Source organism: Ranitomeya variabilis, chromosome 2 (genome assembly GCF_051348905.1).
Source record: "Ranitomeya variabilis isolate aRanVar5 chromosome 2, aRanVar5.hap1, whole genome shotgun sequence".
NCBI lineage: Eukaryota > Metazoa > Chordata > Amphibia > Anura > Dendrobatidae > Ranitomeya > Ranitomeya variabilis.
The window spans coordinates 228,372,371-228,390,585 of NC_135233.1; the positions used below are offsets into that span (position 1 = coordinate 228,372,371).

General features: G+C 44.3%; 1 protein-coding gene across 2 annotated transcripts in view; it reads right to left on the reverse strand.

Annotated features, from left to right (window-relative positions):
- COL27A1 (collagen type XXVII alpha 1 chain) overlaps positions 1–18,215 on the reverse strand; it is a 477,424-nt gene that overhangs the window by 232,389 nt on the left and 226,820 nt on the right. For both annotated transcript variants that reach the window (XM_077283906.1, XM_077283905.1), the window contains exons 24-28: positions 16,954–16,998; positions 15,243–15,296; positions 15,063–15,116; positions 13,062–13,115; positions 12,697–12,750 (exon numbers count right to left, since the gene is read on the reverse strand). In XM_077283906.1, coding sequence (XP_077140021.1) covers positions 12,697–12,750; positions 13,062–13,115; positions 15,063–15,116; positions 15,243–15,296; positions 16,954–16,998 — 261 coding nt within the window. The remainder of the gene's footprint in view (positions 1–12,696; positions 12,751–13,061; positions 13,116–15,062; positions 15,117–15,242; positions 15,297–16,953; positions 16,999–18,215) is intronic.

Here is an 18,215-nt window from a genome sequence, read left to right on the forward strand (position 1 = left end):
TTGTCGCGATCACCATTAAATCTGAATGGGGGCAACTTAGGTGGGCTAGCTGATGGCGGTTGCCCAGAGGGTAAAGTCACTTGTGCAGCTATTTGCGTGCTTATGTCCTGAAAAGCCCATCCATACTGGGACCCTATGCCAGCAAGTTTGTTTTCCTGGGCTGCCATGCGGTTGCCCAAGTCCTGCAAAGTTTGTCCAAACACTTGTTGATTGTGTTCAAAGCTTCCAAACTTCTTTTGCAGACCTTCCACATCTTTCTGCAGTGATCTAATTATGGAAAACACCTGCTCTAATCTGCTTTCTGCAGACATTGTTCCAGCAGTCTCCTTTTTTTTATGGCTAGAGTATCCTGTAATAATTATAGGGGTTAACTCAGGAGACTCTTTGCGTGGAACAAGACAACTACAGTACACAGTTTTATAAGTGGTAAAGTCTATATCACACGGTGATTCAAACAGGTGCAGAGAGAAACTCAAGTCCACAACACTTGGTGTAAATATTAAACGCAGCTTAGCAGTCTATAGGAAACTTCAGAGGAAAATGCAATCAAGCAGAAAGTCTATGAAGCACAGTTATTCTTGAGGATACTTGACACGAATAAATCCTTGTCTTAGTTCAAACACAGATAAATAAGCTTATAAGGCAGTTCAAATCATATCTTAGCTCAACCAGGGAGGCCTGGTTAATAGTCTCAGGTTTTTGCAGAGCAGAAACAGCTTACATGTCCAGCAAATGCAGATGGAAGTAAACACGAGCAGCAGATGAAGGAGGATTACTGGAAACTGGTGCATGCAGCAGGAACTCAGAGCAGGGTAGCAGGATCACCACACAGGTTCACAGGAGCAGGTATATAGCCAAGTAGTAATCAGAGGTCAGGAGCTGGATGCAAGGCAAAATACTCTAGCACAGACTGAAGACTGTGGTGGAGTTTTATAGCAGGAAGACACAGTGCACATGAGACCAAAGACGCCATCTTGGAAAAGGGCAGTAATGCACAAAAGGTAAAAAATGTTCAGAGTCCTGACAAGAGGACAGATTCAGTCTGTAGTGCTTAAAGAAGGTAGATGGTGAGGACCAGGTAGCGGCCTTACAGATCTGATCAACGGATACCTCCGCTTTTCCAGCCCAGGTGGTACCCACGGCTCTGATGGAGTTAGCCTTGATGCCTTCAGGAACGAGAGCGCCACTCGCAGAGTATGATAAACTAATAGCCTCCCTGATCCATCTGGCAATGGTACTTCTAGATACCCTGTAACCCTTTCTGCTACCCTAGAAGGCTAAGAATAGGGACTGGTCCTTTCTCCACTGACTGGTCATGGACATATATTCTAACATGGACCTCCTCACCTCTAAGGTATGGAATTTTTCTACCTCCGGATTTTTAGGGTTATTACAGAAGGAGGGAAACATGATCTGGCTCCTATGGAATTTACGAACTACCTTGGGGAGATATGCCACATCAGGTCTTAGAACAATCCTGTCCTCATATACCTGTGTGTAGGGGGGACATATAGACAGGGCTTGTATGTCACTTACCCCACGGGCAGATGTTAGGGCCACTATCAACACCGTTTTAAGCGTGAAGGATTTCGCAGATAACTCCTGTAAGGGCTCAAATGGTTCCCTAGTTAGTGCCTCTAAAACTAGGTTCAGGTCCTATGGAGGCATTTTTGGAACTATAACCAGTCTTGATCAACTACAGGATCTTATAAATCGGGACACCCATCTATTTGATGCTAGGTTGCAATTTTACAAGGCACCCAAGGCCGACACCTGTACATTGAGAGTGTTAGTTGCTAACCCTAATTGCAATCCTGACTGCAGAAATTATACAATAGCTCCTACGGGAGCATCATCCCCCAAGGGCTGCCCTAAAAACTCCAGTAATCTCTTCCATGTTCTACCATAGATCCTTGAAGAAATCACCTTCCTACTCTTCAACAGGGTGGATACTAGCCCTTTGTGAGAACCCCTGCCGACTCAGTAATGCCCTCTCAAATTCCATGCTGCCAGATGGAAGCCCTTCACTTGAGAGTTTTTTGGAAAAAAGATCTATATGGTCAATTTAAGGAGCGCTATGGCTACAGAGCACACTGCAATAGATTAGTGGTAAACAAACCTTTTATTAAACCACTACGCGTTTCAGCAGCGGACTGCTACCTTCCTCAGGTAGATTTAGGTAAATCCACCAGAGGAAGGTAGCAGTCCGCTGCCGAAACGCGTAGTGGTTTAATAAAAGGTTTGTTTACCACTAATCTATTTCAGTGTGCTCTATAGCCATAGCGCTCCTTAAATTGACCACATACATATTTTTTCCAAAAAACATTGATATTCCCCTTGAAGGCTTGTGGCTGGAGCAGCTTGGGGCCATAGAATTCATCTCCAGAAAACAGGCCCTGAAATGATGTCACATCCTCTGTAGTGGAATCACGTGACTGGATCTTGGGCCCACGTGACTAGACCAGGAAGCACAGCACAGGAGCAGTCCTGAAGCAACACAGCAGGAGTGCACGAAGACATCTGCTACCAGAGTTGTGCAGGGGTGCACAACCCTTCCAGGTGAGAGGCTAACCCGCCCACCTTTCATTGAAACATCCCAATTAAAACATCTGGTGCTTCTCATGCTGCGCTCATCCATGTTTATTGTCCTTCAATTGAGAGTGGAACACTGGTCCCTGGGTAAGAAGGTCCAGGATCTCTGGAAGAATCCATGGATCGGTAACGGATATCAACCTTAGAAGGGATAACCATGGTCTCCTTGGCCAAAATGGAGAAATGAGAATCAAAGTCGCTTGATCCTCCCTGATCTTCCTTACGACCACTGGAATCATCTCTATCGGGGGAAATACATAGGCCATACTGAACTTCCAAGGTCTACTGCAAAAGCATTCGCCCTTGGATTTAATGAACAGAAGTTCCTCACTTTCCTGCTGTGTAAACTTACAAACAGATCCATCTCCGGCCTCCCCCATGCCCGCACTATTTGCTTAAAAATTAGAGGATTTAGAGACCATTTTCCCTGTCTCAATTTCTTCCGACTCAGGAACTCTGCTTTTGTGTTTTCTATTCCCTTATGTGAAATGCCGTAAGGGACATTAGGTGTTGCTCTGATAGCTGGAGTAGGAGGTTTCCTGCCCCCATAAGGGTATGGTACCTCGTTCTCTCCTGGTGGTTGATATAAGACACGACTGCGAGATTGTCGCACATGACTCAGGCATGGTGACCCCGAAGGAAGGGGAGAAAGTGTCTTAAGGCTCTTTCCACAGCCCACAGCTCTTTTAAGTTCGAACTCTGATCTCTTTCCAGAGGAGACCAGGTTCCCTGCACTGAGTAGGATGTTAGATGTGCCCCCCATCCGGTATTACTCGCATCCGTCGTGATGACGTCCTCCACCGGCCTCAACCACTGGACCCCTGATGCCAAATGCTTTCTTACTGTCCATCAGGACAGGGAGTCTCTTACTGTCAAAGTAAGATGTAACCTTCCCTCTAAGTGCCCTTTTAACGACCTCTGTGCTGAGAGGACCGCCCACTGTAGTGGTCTCAGGTGAAATTGGGCCCATCTTACTGCTGGTATACAAGATGCTAGGGATCCTAGCAAGGACATCACCTTTCTTAGTGTCATTTTTAGCTGATGTATTGCTGACAGTGCCAGGGCCATTATTTTGGCTATCTTATCCCCTGGTAGGAGACAGATTTGGAGCTTGGAGTCCAGAACCAGCCCCAGGAGGGATTGTATATTTTCTGGTCTTAGCCTTGATTTAAGGGTATTTACCATCCAGCCTAGCTCCTCTAGGACCACCGTCACCCTCCCTCTCCTGATCTGCACAATGATTTTCCGACCTCCCAACTATAAGGGTACCGTCACACAGTACCATTTTGATCGCTACGACGGCACGATCCGTGACGTCGCAGCGATCGTATGATTATCGCTCCAGCATCGTAGACTGCGGACACACGTTGCAATCACGGCGCTGGAGCGATGCCGAATTCCCGGGGTAACCAGGGTAAACATCGGGTAACTAAGCGCAGGGCCGCGCTTAGTAACCCGATGTTTACCCTGGTTACCAGCGTAAACGTAAAAAAAACAAACAGTACATACTCACATTCCGGTGTCTGTCCTCCGGCGTCTCAGCTTCTCTGCACTGTGTAAGCACAGCGGCCGGAAAGCACAGCGGTGACGTCAGACGTCACCGCTGTGCTCGCTTTCCGGCTGGCCGGCGCTCACAGTGCAGAGAAGCTGAGACGCCGGAGGACAGACACCGGAATGTAAGTATGTACTGTTTGTTTTTTTTACGTTTACGCTGGTAACCACGGTAAACATCGGGTTACTAAGCGCGGCCCTGCGCTTAGTTACCCGATGTTTACCCTGGTTACAAGCGAACACATCGCTGGATCGCTGTCACACACAACGATCCAGCGATGTCAGCGGGTGATCAAGCGACGAAAGAAAGTTCCATACGATCTGCTACGACGTACGATTCTCAGCAGGATCCCTGATCGCTGCTGCGTGTCAAACACTGCGATACCGTAACGATATCGCTAGAACGTCACGAATCGTACCGTCGTAGCGATCAAAATGGCACTGTGTGACGGTACCCTAAGGAAGTCGTCCAGGTACAGGATGATAACAATGTCCCGAGAACAAAGGCAGGCCATCACCTCCGATATTACTTTTGTAAGTACTCTCAGAGCCACTGACAGACCGAATGAAAGGGCTGTATACTGGTAATGCCTAACCTGTCCTTGGACATACAGAGCCACCCTCAGGAATTTTTGATGGTCTCGATGGATTGGGATGTGGTAATAGGCATCTTTTAAGTCGATGATCGCTATGAAGCAATCCTGGAAAAATAGCTTTATAGTTGTGCTCACTGACTTCATTTTGAAGGAATAATTCACAATCCAACAGTTGAGCTTTCTTAGGCTGACGATGGTTCTCTAAGGACTATCTGGCTTCTGTATCAAAAAGAGGGGGGAATAAAATCCCCTTTCCAATCTCTTTCACCGGGACTTCGCACAGAACTCATTTTTGTAACAGTCCCAAAATCTCCGCCTTCAGGGCCAGCTGTTCTCCTGGTGATTTCCTGCAGGGTGTTAATATAAATGTCTGGTGGGGTGGATGGACGAAGTTTATCTTCAGACCGTCCTTGATGACACTCAAGATCCAGCGACTGGGGGAGATATTCACCCAGGCAGGGAGAAGGAGAAACACCCCCCCTACCTCTGACCTGACGTCATCGGGGGGGGGGGGGCTTTTTTGAAGATGTAGAGGGCCCTCTGAACATATATCCAGACCCCTTCCAATCCTTGAAGTCCCAGCTCTTTCTTTCTCCTCCTCCGAAAAGACTTCCTAGCTTCCACCGAGAAATGGGGAAACCCATTCTTCTTGTCACCTGCCTTCTCCAATATGTCCTCTAGCTTCTGCCCAAAGAGAAACTGGCCGTCACATGGGATGGAGCAGAGTCTATTTTTTGAAGACAGGTCTCCCGGACACCCCTTCAGCCATAAGACCCGTCTAGCCGCGTTGGATAGGCTCGCCAACCTAGCCGCTAACCTCACAGAGTCTGCTGAGGAATCTGCTAGAAAGGCCGCTGCTCCCTGCAACAAAGCCATATTGGACAAGCTCTCAACTCTCGGAACCTTACTTCTAAGTTGTTTCTCCATCTGTTGCAGCCAGGGAGCGGGCAGTACATGTCCCAGCTATCGCCACCTTTAGACCCCCCCGCGGCTGCCTCCCAGATGTGCCTCAGGAACCCATCAGCTTTCTTATCTAACGGGTCTCTAAGTGTGCCAGAATCCTCCAGCGGCAGGGATGACTTCTTAGAGGACTTTCCCAACCCTCCAAGTTCTTCTCCTGAAAGGGGTATCTCCTTTTAGAAGATGAGGGCAGGCTACCAGACCTCTCCAGCTTCTTCCATTCTTTATCTATGAGCGCCTTTATCCTGGAATTAACTGGAAATATGTGGTTCCTTTTTTCCTCCAAGCCCCCCAAACATAAGATCATCTAGGGATTTAGGTGCCCTTTCCTCCTTTAGTCCCATTGTTGACCTGACTGCCCTAACCAGTCTATCAGTGTCCTCGGCCGGAAAGCAAGGTCGGCTGCCTACATCACTGTCCAAGGAGGAGGAGGGGGAGTAGGACGGGGATTCAATATGATACTCCCCAACAGATCGCGAGGCCTCTGATTCTGTGACAAGCCCCTAAGCTCTCTTGCTTCCCTTTTTTACCGCTGTCTTTAGGGAATCTTGCACCTCTGCCCTGATCATGGCCCTAAGGCTCATGGTGAACTCGGGGGGTCTCTTCCCGTATCGTTTCTTGTATGCAGTCAGAGCAGAGATCTTGCTGCCAATGGACTGCCAGCAGGATTTTACAAAGGGCACACTCATTCCTCCTTTTAGCGCTAGCCTTCCTAGGCCCCTAGTGATTTAAGCATTTAAGCAGAAAATGGCCTCTATTAACAACAAAGGTGACATTCTCGTAGACCACTCACCACCCGCTGTCAAATCAAGGGTACCAGATTCAGAGGCTGATCAGGGGTATGTATAACGTCCCTCCTGGCTACTGAGGAGTCCCGCGATCTCTGATCGGGACAGCTTCCACTCCTGCCACTCGAGCGGTGCTCCTTTTAGTGCGACCGAGCTGGTGACCAGGCACAGACACTAGTGATAGCTCCTGCTGCTACTGTCCACTGGGATCCTCCATGATGGGGGAGCTTCGGACATAAGTGCTTGTTCTGTGGTCATCCCTCCTTATAAGAGGTATCCACTGATCTTCCCGTCTCCTCTGGTGCCCAACCGATGCCACTCCCCCTCCACCTGCCCCGCTGGGACTCGCCAAGTATCCACACGTCCTGGCCAGCTTTTTCGCCCTGGGCGTCGCCATCTTGGTCCCTGCGCACACCCATCGACGTTACGTGGGCACGCCCATTCTCAGCGTGCCTTGTGGGCGACGTCAGCGGCATGCACCCCCGGAAGCCGGGCTCCCTATGGAGCGGCGGTCAGAAGGCAGAGGAGGGAGAACGGCGCGGCGGCTGCAGAAAAGCCGCATGGCCAGTTACTGCGCCGCCCCACTCCCACATGTGGGAGGCAAGGCAAGTGTTCCCCATGGCCATTTTTCTACTCTAAATGAAGCACTGTTGTGATCTTTGTATTTCATTCAGGGCAGCTGTTGTGATGACAGCCAACCACCTGATGACAATACGAGATCTGTAATACTACCGCTGATGATGCCTCTTGTCATTCTAGGAGAACTTCAGAAACATTGAAATGGGAGGAAAAGAAAAAAAAGTTACAGCTGGAATTTCAACATTTCCTTCTAATTTAGCACGCAAGTTTAGATAAGTATAGATGGTACCATCTCGTGAGCAGCTTTAGTTTGGCTCCTTAGCCTTTTAAGTAGCTCAACACAGTTATCGGATTAAAGCTATAAAGTAGGTGTGAAGTAGAGAAGTGTAAAGGCCCCGTCTCACATAGCGATTTACCAACGATCACGACCAGCGATACGACCTGGCCGTGATCGTTGGTAAGTCGCTGTGTGGTCGCTGGGGAGCTGTCACACAGACCGCTCTCTCCAGCGACCAACGATCAGGGGAACGACTTCGGCATCGTTGAAACTGTCTTCAACGATGCCGAAGTCCCCCTGCAGCACCCGGGTAACCAGGGTAAACATCGGGTTACTAAGCGCAGGGCCGCGCTTAGTAACCCGATATTTACCCTGGTTACCAAAAAAAACAAACAGTACATACTCGCCTTTCGGTGTCCCTTGCCGTCTGCTTCCTGCTCTGACTGAGCCGCCGTACAGTGAGAGCAGAGCGCAGCGGTGACGTCACTGCTGTGCTGTGCTCTCACTGTACGGCGGCACTCAGTCAGAGCAGGAAGCAGACGCCGGGGGACCTGACGGACATCAGATGGTAAGTATGTACTGTTTTTTTTTTTTTACATTTACGCTGGTAACCAGGGTGTAAACATCGCGTTACTAAGCGCGGCCCTGCGCTTAGTAACCCGATGTTTACCCTGGTTACCAGTGAAGACATCGCTGGATCGGTGTCACACACACCGATTCAGCGATGTCAGCGGGACCTCAACGACCAAAAAAAGGTCCAGGCCATTCCGACACGACCAGCGATCTCGCAGCAGGGGCCTGATCGCTGGTACGTGTCACACATAGCGAGATCGCTACTGAGGTCGCTGTTGCGTCACAAAACTTGTGACTCAGCAGCGATCTCGCTAGCGATCTCGCTATGTGAGACGGGGCCTTAAGTAATCGAAGTCACAATTGAAGGTTCTCAGTTAACTCATTCTGCAGCCAGCAATGTGTAGGGAGACAAAGACTTCAAAAGTTAAATAATTGCATTTTTAATTAAACCCAACTGTAAATATATATATTTAGACACAAATACATGCATTTAAGTGAAAAAAATCCAGATGGCAAGAATCCCCTGTAATTGAGCATGCACATGTAATAATATTAGAGTAATAGATATCTTCAGTGAAAATGTACATATTAATATTTGAGTAACCTACTGACCTTGCAAAATCTGTGTTTTAACACTACTGGCTTAGTTGCTAGTCATTATGTCCTTGCTGTAATGGAAATTCGCTTCATGTAGTCATTTTTTTCTGTGCTTGTAGAAGACAAGCAGAGCTGAAGTGTAAAGTATAGGAGAGGGACAGATCGGCAAAGCTCATGATGAATCAGGAGGTGACTGCAGCCTTGGAGATTTTCTTCAAAAAGAGTCATGTACTATACAGAATAAGATACGGTAGATCCAATCTCATCTCTGGAAACACTGCTTGATATGTCTCCTGACAGCTTCTCTTTATGTGGTTGCACACTCAATAATTATCGAGCAAAACATTAAACTGAAGCAACCCTTCACTTGTTTTACATCAAATTTGAGCTTGATGAATGTTTTTTTTGGAGCTTGTGAGGTCTCCATAAAATCCCTGAATCACTCGACTACTGAGGTCTCCTTGGAAGATTAAATGGAGATTTACACTAAAAACATCTTTAGATCTTACAGAAATGGGTGGCGTGCTCGGCTATAGTAGCTGAGAGAACAATATCATTTACTCTATTAACTACCCAGTTTACAACTACCAACTGCAGGTCTTTGATGCCGAGGACTAGACATAAATTTCTATCTTGTCATTCTGAAAGTTGGAGATTTTATTACCCTACATTAAAAAAAAACCATGTATTATTACTACTGAATTGTAGGTCGATAGTGCACCAAAAACTACACTTTATAGCTCATTATATTTTTAGGGGGGATAGTGAGAAAAAAAGAATAACACAGGCAATGTGATGTGACCGCACCGTACAAGCTCAATAAAGGCCTGTCCCCAAAATCGTAAGTTATTCATTAGATAGAGGATAACTTGCTGATAGGAATCTGACCGCTGGGTCTAGGCAATGTTGCACCAGAGAGCCAATTATCTTCTAGTGGAGAGCTGCTAATTTGGATTCTCATGCTACCTCCCTATGTAGGGCATAACTTTTGGGAAAAAAAACCCTTTCAGGCATGTCAAGCAGTCAACCAACACACTACTCAATAGTAAAGAGGGGCAAAAAACAAACAAACAGATGACTCTCAATAGGGTTATAAAAACCTCTACAGACATCTCCAGTTCAGGTCACTATGTTATTGCTAAGCAAAAGTAGAAATTGAGTAGATATTTATTCACAATTTCATATTGGGAACTATAAAGCAAAACTACAAAGCCTATGTTATGGGTTCACTAGGCGAGTTGGATTCTCTAGGCCAAGGTGAGCAGCAGGGACCAGAGGTGATGACACAGAGGAAAAGGGCAGCATGTAGATCAGTGAGAACCAGCACCACAGGGGACGAAGGACAGAAAATGGACAATGGAAGAACTAGATGCTGCTGGAGGACAGACACACCGAAACAGGAGAAACATACAAGCAGTTCGGAACTTGCTGCAGGGATATGGTTAAAAGAGACATAGCTGCCAGAGACAATCAGGTACCTTGCTATTGGAAATAAGCATATGACGTCTAAGACGATGGTGGAAGCGCCAAGCTTTCCAAGGCAAAAGTGCTTCAGGAAAACACTGGCAGTTGTTTTCATGAAGTGTCTTTGCTAACGTTTTTTCAGAATCTTTTGGAGCGGTGGAGTATACTTTTAAGTATATATTAGAACAAACCTGCTGCTTATTTTTTATTTATTGTGCTTTGCTTATATAGTGCCATCATATTCCTCAGCGCTTTACAGACATTATTATTGCTGTCCCCATTGGGGCTCACAATCTAGATTCCCTATCAGTATAACTTTAGAATGAGGGAGGAAACCGGAGAACCCGCAGGAAACCTACGCAAGCACAGGGAGAACACACTAATTTCTTGCAGATGTTGTCCCTGGTGAGATTTGAACCCAGGATCCCAGCGCTGCAAAGCAACAGTGTTAACTCTTAACCTCTGTAAGATATCCGAACCCTGAAGCAGTTAAAAGAGGTAACACAAGATGGAACATGTGCACAGAGATGTCAGAAAAATCGGAATCCGTCTGAAAAAGACAGCGTGTTCACATATCCTAATCCAGCGAATAGGAAATCCAGGAGTTGCTGAGAAGATAATTAGTCAGCTAACTGGAGCAATCTTGAGGTAGATGCGGCCAGCTCCTACACAGTAGCTAGGTGCTGTACTTGCAGGAATACTCAGGCAGCTGACAGCCGCCCGAGCCGGCCTTAAAATGCAGTGTCTGGCGATATGGGAGGTGTTTACAGAATTACCAGAGTAACCCAGCATAGACTAGTACAGAGGGAAGGAGCAAGACCGGGACAAGTAAGTAACAGCTTAAAGGAAGATTTTTTTTGGAAGTAATATCAATTTACAAAAACAAAAAAAGGTCCTCCGTGATCACTAGTACCTCAACCATGTCCCTATTCACCAGAAAAAAAAAAAGCGTCCACTTTATTAGTAGGATTTCTAGGATAATATAAATAGCGCACACATTAAGTATTTTGTAAACAAAGCTATAATTTCTGATTATGCAGAATTTCCCAGCGAGAGCCAGTGTTTACTTCAAGGGTTGTCTAGGCTAGGTAAAAATGTCCGCTTTCTTCCAAAGAACTGCACCACAACTGCCCACAGTTTGTGTCTGGTATTGCAGCTTACCTTCAATCATTTATATGGAGCATAGCTGCAATACCGGACACAAACCATGGACATAGGTGGTGCTGTTTTTGAAATTTGGACAGTTCCTTGACCTATGGGCACTTTCTATAATGATGTCGTTTTGAATTCATCCAATAAAGGTCCAGTAAAAATGGCAGCATCTTCACAGACTTTCTGTACATCAGACTGTGTAATACTAAATTAGATCAAGTCCAGCAAGCTATGTTTAGATGTTCCCAGAAAAGTCATTGCCAATGACAGATACAGTGACAAACAGGGCAATTTACGCGGGTACTACACACACCCTAATTAATAAGTATTTTCTTTATTAGCATCAAATGAAAGCATTAGCTGGCAGTGTCCCGGATCCACCCCTACATGCCTGTAATCCCATCAGTTTTCTATCTGCCAAACCCTCGAAATACAGTACAAGCCGTCCTCTTTTTTGGAAGATTTAGATGTCATTTCCCTGTATTTTTTTTTCCGATCACAAGTTTTATCCAAAAGTAGCCAAAATGTGCAATGATGACTCATGGAAAATGGGGGTGGTGATGGTAAAGACCTGTCATGTCTGTGGTCAGCACTGGTTTACACGCATATAAAACCTTTACTAAGGAACAAAATTCCCAGGACCCAGAAGTGAGTTTTCTGGATGAAGAAAGGAGTAATATATATTCCTAACACCAAGGATTATATTATCACTCAATTATCTATCCAATGTAAGAACCCAACTGGGACGTCTTGAAAAAACATAACAAAAAAAACAAAAAAACAGAGAGGTCTTATCACACATGCTTTTGAGATATAGAAGTTATCATTGGGGACTGTGAACTCATGGATCTCCACTTCTTTAGTTAGGAGACTCCTTAACCCATTACAATGGGCCTGCTACTGAAATCAATGGAATCCAGAGAGGATTAAAACGGTAAGTGAAGTATGAAGGGAATAAATTTCTCTTTGTTTTTAAACTTTGGGGTATTCCCATCTTATAAACTGATGCCATATCACTAGGAGAATACATCCCTTTATGGTTGACTGTCAAACCTTTGGGATATCCACTGATCTTGGCAATGAAAAGGAATTAGTGCAGCATCATCTTCTGAGTTATTTTCCCTTCACAGTGATACGGCACTAGCTCCCCTTCATTCCCAAGGATTTGGCATGATTGAATGAGTCATCTAATCCGTACCTTATGCTGGGCAGGCATAAGGATATGGTTATTGGAATACAAATCACCAGATCCTTTTGTTGTCCAGGTGATAGGCCACTGCCAGATGATTCTGGCAGCGACTCTCTGATAAAGAACACAACAGCGTTCACCAAGCATGGGTGTTGGGAGATAGCTATCAGCTGAACGATCCTATAGTCTGAAGGGGGTCTGATCTTCACTAACCATAAAACAATGGCACGCCCTAGCGTAAGAACCATTACCTTATGAGATGGAAGTTATGTAAAAAGTGCCCAAAAATATACAGTCCATGTGTCACATGAAACGACCACATAGTAAGCATACGACAACTGTATACTAAAATGATGCACCATTTGGATCTCCACTTACCCTTCGGCCTTTTGGACCTCTTATGCCTTGCGCCCCACGTGATCCAAGCAAACCCTGTTATGACACAAGAGAATAACACACATAATGGATGCAAGGCACTGGTAATGCACCAATATAATACATACATATATATATAGAAATAATATAGAGGTTAAGATTGGTTGTACAGTCAGTGAATAAACCAAAAAAGGAGTTTCGATAAGACTGTCCTCGATATGATCTAACTGACCAATATGATAAAATACATATTATGTGTATTTGGCTATCCACATTAACAATATAGACCCAGCTCAATCACTACGTATCAATCACGTCAGCAGCTTGGTAATTTTTAGCCAAAGGATTGAGAGGAACATATCACTTACCGATGGTCCTGGAGGACCTGGAGGACCTAGTAGTCCAGGATTACCAGTGTGACCCTGAAAAGTAAAGAAATATTTGATGAGGTTGCCCACTGTTTGAAAATCGAATACATTGCATGTGGCATTCTATAGAATAATGCACAAAAAAGATAAAATTCAAGTGAAATCTCACGCTATCAAGCCATGCTTTTCATTGGACTTTCATAGAGTTAGGTCAGCATCTTGAGATGTAGTTTTGCCTATAATATCTCAGTCCATAGTGGTCGCTTTTAATCGTGAGTTCTATATGTCATGGTCCGAGCAATCGGAAATAGCGGTGTCATATTGTTTAGTTATTACATCAAGCCAATAAGCAGCGGGAATGATGACAATGTGGAACTCATAGTAGTCTTTCAATGTGATGTGAATCTGTAACTATCATGTATATATGGATGCAACAAAAAGGGGTTGTCCATCACTTCCTTTATTTTAAAAATAAATAAAATGTGTGCTGCAAAAAATTCCCCAAAAAAACACGTGCCCCCCGCTAGTCTCTCTACTTCTCTTGTTGCGAGAGACATCATGTGACAGATGTAGCCAATCAATGGCACCAGCAGTCACTTGCTGTATGTGCCGGAAAACAGCGACTCTTGCTCTCTCTTCTAGTTTGGATGTTACATGATCAATGCAGCAGGTGATTGGTGGCGCTCCCTGCTGGAAAAGGAAGCGACAAGATTGACAGCAAGACACTGGCAGCACTACCAAGGAAAGCAAATATCTACTTTTCTTCAGATTACTATGGGATATATATTTTTTTAAATAAAAAAGGAGTAGTCAGGCTCTTTTAAAGGGTAAATCCATACAGGACAGAATTGGCTCTGAGGTATCACTGGATTTTTGCAGTTACAATCAACAGTGGAAAGTGACAGAGATTTTACAAGACTGATCCACATGTTCGGATGTCTGCACAGAAATGTGAGAATGCGTCGTTTTTTCCTAAAATCCTACATCATCCGGTTTCAGATTTGTTGTGGATTTTCACAGCAGATTTTCTATGTAGTAGTGGAGAAAATCGGTAGTGAATTAGCAGCAAAATCTGCATTGAACTCCATGAAGGAGATATGGGGGAATTTTCATCTCATGTGGACTTACCCTAATACTCCATTTTCATTCTGACTTTTTAATCATTTTAGAGCTAATCTGGTTTAATTTTGGAGCCTGATTCTTCGCCGAATATGATTTGAGTACGTTTCCATTTTTGTCCAAGCACAGAGACGGACTACTGGCTTTCTCCGCCAACAAGAGTCCTGATGGATAAGTAAGGCTATTTTGTAAAATGGGTACATTCACTACAACTATTTGGTTTATTTGGTGGACTGCCTCTTTGAACATACACCCTGTGGCTCATCCAAGAGGGGCTTTAAATAGTGCATTTCAGTGGAAGCCTTGTGCACGCAGGAAATACCTGGTTCAAATACACATAAACAGACAGGGCGGGGGTAAAAACGCCAGGGTAATTAAGGTAAACAGAAGCTCCTGTAATACTCTGGGCTGTGCAGACGTCAGGGCACACAGGTATCCGACCACACTAGAAAAATACACTCCCCTTAAGAAAATAAAGAAAGCCAAACACACGAGGCAAGAGCTATCCAAACACTCAGACAGACGCTCTCTGAAAGGGAATCCAACCAAGCACGTGGCTACCGGAGAAGAATGACAGCAGTGAACGAAGGCAATCGACACGTGTACATTTACCAGCATGGGCTTGTGGTTACTATATGTAAATCGGAAAGCAATTAAGCCGATGAACACTGAGCGATGCATTGCCAACTTTCTTCACATATATTTATGGAATCACAGGGCGATGCTGTCATGAACGATGCTTTGGATGGAGGCTTACGTAACTTAAGACGTGCAGCACAATATATACGAGAAATATCCAATCAATGTCTACGTATAAGTGTATGTACAGGATGTGTGTTATTCCTATCCTGTATGGGGCTTAAGTAATAGACCGATTCTTACCAGTGTTCCCTTCTCTCCTGGAGGTCCCGGAGCCCCAATAGTGCCTCGGTCTCCCTAAAAAACACAGTGTAATTCATCTGGATGTTATTATTAAAGCATTTTATTAGGTCCGGGATGACATATGATACATTTTTAATGAAACATTGACAGTACCCTAGGTCTTTAAATCATTACCCTTACCTTTTCTCCTGCAATCCCTGTCTCTCCCACTGGACCAATAAATCCTGGAAGACCCTGTGTAGAAAATATATTAAAATGCTGAAATTAGCAACGTTGTCCCTTCAACACAACCTCAAAATGGTGCTTAGGTTTTATCAAGTCTCCAGTGCCTTGAAATTTCAGATTTATCCCAAGTTATAGTCTGATGCACTCACAATTCCTTTGGTTGCCACTGGAAACAGACAACAAGCTTGTAGTCAGACAATACCCAACAGTTTAGTTCTTGTAGAGTGGCTTTACCTACCTCACACTATTTGACAGGATAAAGCTTTGGATAATGTAAATCACCTGAGTAAACATTGTGTAGGTGCACATCAGTCGGGACAAGAAGTTACCGATCCCTCAGTAAGAAGTTTATTATATTTATTTCCGTACAAAATGTTTACACAGACAAAAATGTGTTATTATTGTCATTGTATTGGAAGTGTAATAGAGTTGTCGGACTTGGGGCATGCTGGTTCACCTGGCTGACAAATGCTCAGGGTCTGTTACATTAATTTAGCCAAGTATTGCGTTGTTAGGACTTTATTAGGCAAAAACTGGTGCCAAGATGAGGAAGTCAGTTGTTAGAGAGCGCGAGTCCAAGTACAGTGCCCAACAAGAGGCCAACAGGAATAGGTCTGGATTGATGTAGAGGTAGAGCCGGGCTATGAGGTAGTGGAAAGATGCCTATAATGTGAGGACTTGCCATTATCTCAGAGCAAAGCTCCAGTGAGAGGTCAGTGGGGTCTAAGCCAGGCTGACAAATGGCGCAATGGAGGGGCACATGTTTAATAGAGACTATGAAAAAGGTATTGGGGTGGTATTTGATTGATGCCACGGTGCAGAAGGGTGCAAACATTCCCTACTTAAGTAACCTACATGCCCTGTGGTTCCATTGGTTTTGTGAAATGCAAAGAGATTTCAGCTCTGAAGTTAGCTGTGGTTACATTGGCAATGAGAAATGCAGGGAGATATCACCTCTGGAGCCAGCAGAATTGTGAATGCAGCACTGGACTATAATTATAGGCTCTCGATCACAGTAAGTAATAGAATATATTTACAAAGCTTCTCATGTTTTATGTAGATTATCAAGACCACATCAAAACCAAATGGATCCAAGCAGAGAGACTGTAGTGCCATTTACTTACAGACTAACTCTTATAAATTTCTAGTGCTAATCGCAAAGCTTTTTAAAGGAATGAAACAAAAATATTAAAAAATCAACCCTTGTGAATGTCCATTTAGCAGTAATGAAGGGTATTAATTAGCCCATTAATGTATGGGATGTAACAAGGATGAGGGAGACATTTTACTTGGAAAAATATGCCCCTATAATAGTATTTTTCCAGACAGTTGATTTAGGATTAAGATATTCTGAAAGCAAAGAATGTAATATTGTTATTGGCAGCTCAGGTAAAGATTTCTGTTCTTGCAGAGTTCTTACAGCGATGTGTAAATACTGGATTGGATTTGAAAGCAAGAATTAACAGTTCCAGGTTATATAACAGCATGAGAAAGGCCTTGTGTATTGCAGATCTGCTGGCTAGCGCCATGGAAGATGTCTATACTAAATACACCTCCAGTCTCCATCAGGAAATCATAGTTAGTGGCCTCCCATCAGTAATGGAGACAGTGACTGTTATGGGGGTATTGAGAAATATTTCCCGGGCAGAGAAACTATTTACAGCACCTGTTCACCGATCTTCCCAGCTCTTCCTGTGTTTCCTGGCTCACCCTGGAGAAATAGGAAAAGACATAGTCACTCAGAAAATAAAGAACTCACATCTCTCAGCACATAAAGATTAAGCAAACGGCATAAGGAAGCTGGCAAAAGGAAATTCTCAAACTATAAGCTCATACTAGGCCCTGGATTTCTGGCATGCAACCAAGATGGGAGAGGATAGTCCCTACGTATGATAGCAGAACTGAAGATGTACACAGACACTTATGACTATGTGGAACATGACCTGATGCAAGGCAGTAAAAGGTTCTCCTTTTGGAGACTGAAAGCTAGAGTAAAGAGACAGATGGATCAGGCAATGCTCCCTGGGTGAAAAGTAAGCAAATTCGCGTTTCTTCAACTGAAGAAAGCGGTTGTTCTAGTTCTGCCTTTTGGAACTAACTACCTTATAATTCAATGCCAGACCCTTTAAAGTAGAGCAGTCACCAGATTTGACAACACAAAATACATACATTACCAACTACCGTATATCTCTAGATTTAAACATATACAAAAATGGAACAGCACAACACCAATAAGTGGGTGCACGCCTCCCCAACAAAACCTCCAATACTTGCCCCAATCCATATAGGGAAAAATGAAGGCAGCACTCCAATATTCAGTTGAAAAAATGTGGTTTATTTCAAACCCACATGCTGTGGCAACGTTTCGGCTCACACTGAGCCTTTCTCCAGCCTTGCTATTTCTATTTATAGTGGGTTTTCTTGTTGATTTTGATGATTGGCAGCTGTCACACACTTCTCAGCATGCGTTTCAAAAACGCAAGGTAGGAAAAAACGCATGTAAACGCGGCAAAACACCGCGTTTTTTTTACCGCATGCAAAAACGCATGCGTCTAAAAAACACGGCGTTTTGCCGCGTTTACATGCGTTTTTTTCACCACCTGCGTTTGCGTTTTAAACGCCGTGTTTTTAAACGCAAATGTGAAACTAGCCTAACTTGTTTAGCCATTTTTCATTTCCTGTGCTGATATTGGATCATTGTAAATTTGCAGATTATATATTATTCTGTTAATCAACCTTTCACCTTGTGCATTATTGAATGTTTGGCTGCTTCCATCTGTGGTGACCACATGAATTTCCTTTCCCTCCTGGACTGTATACGCAGACAGATTTTGTTACACATTATGTAACCCTAATGCCTCGTTGTGTATAACATGTCATGACTACAATTTGGAATTATATCACTTTGTACATTTTATCGAGGCTTCA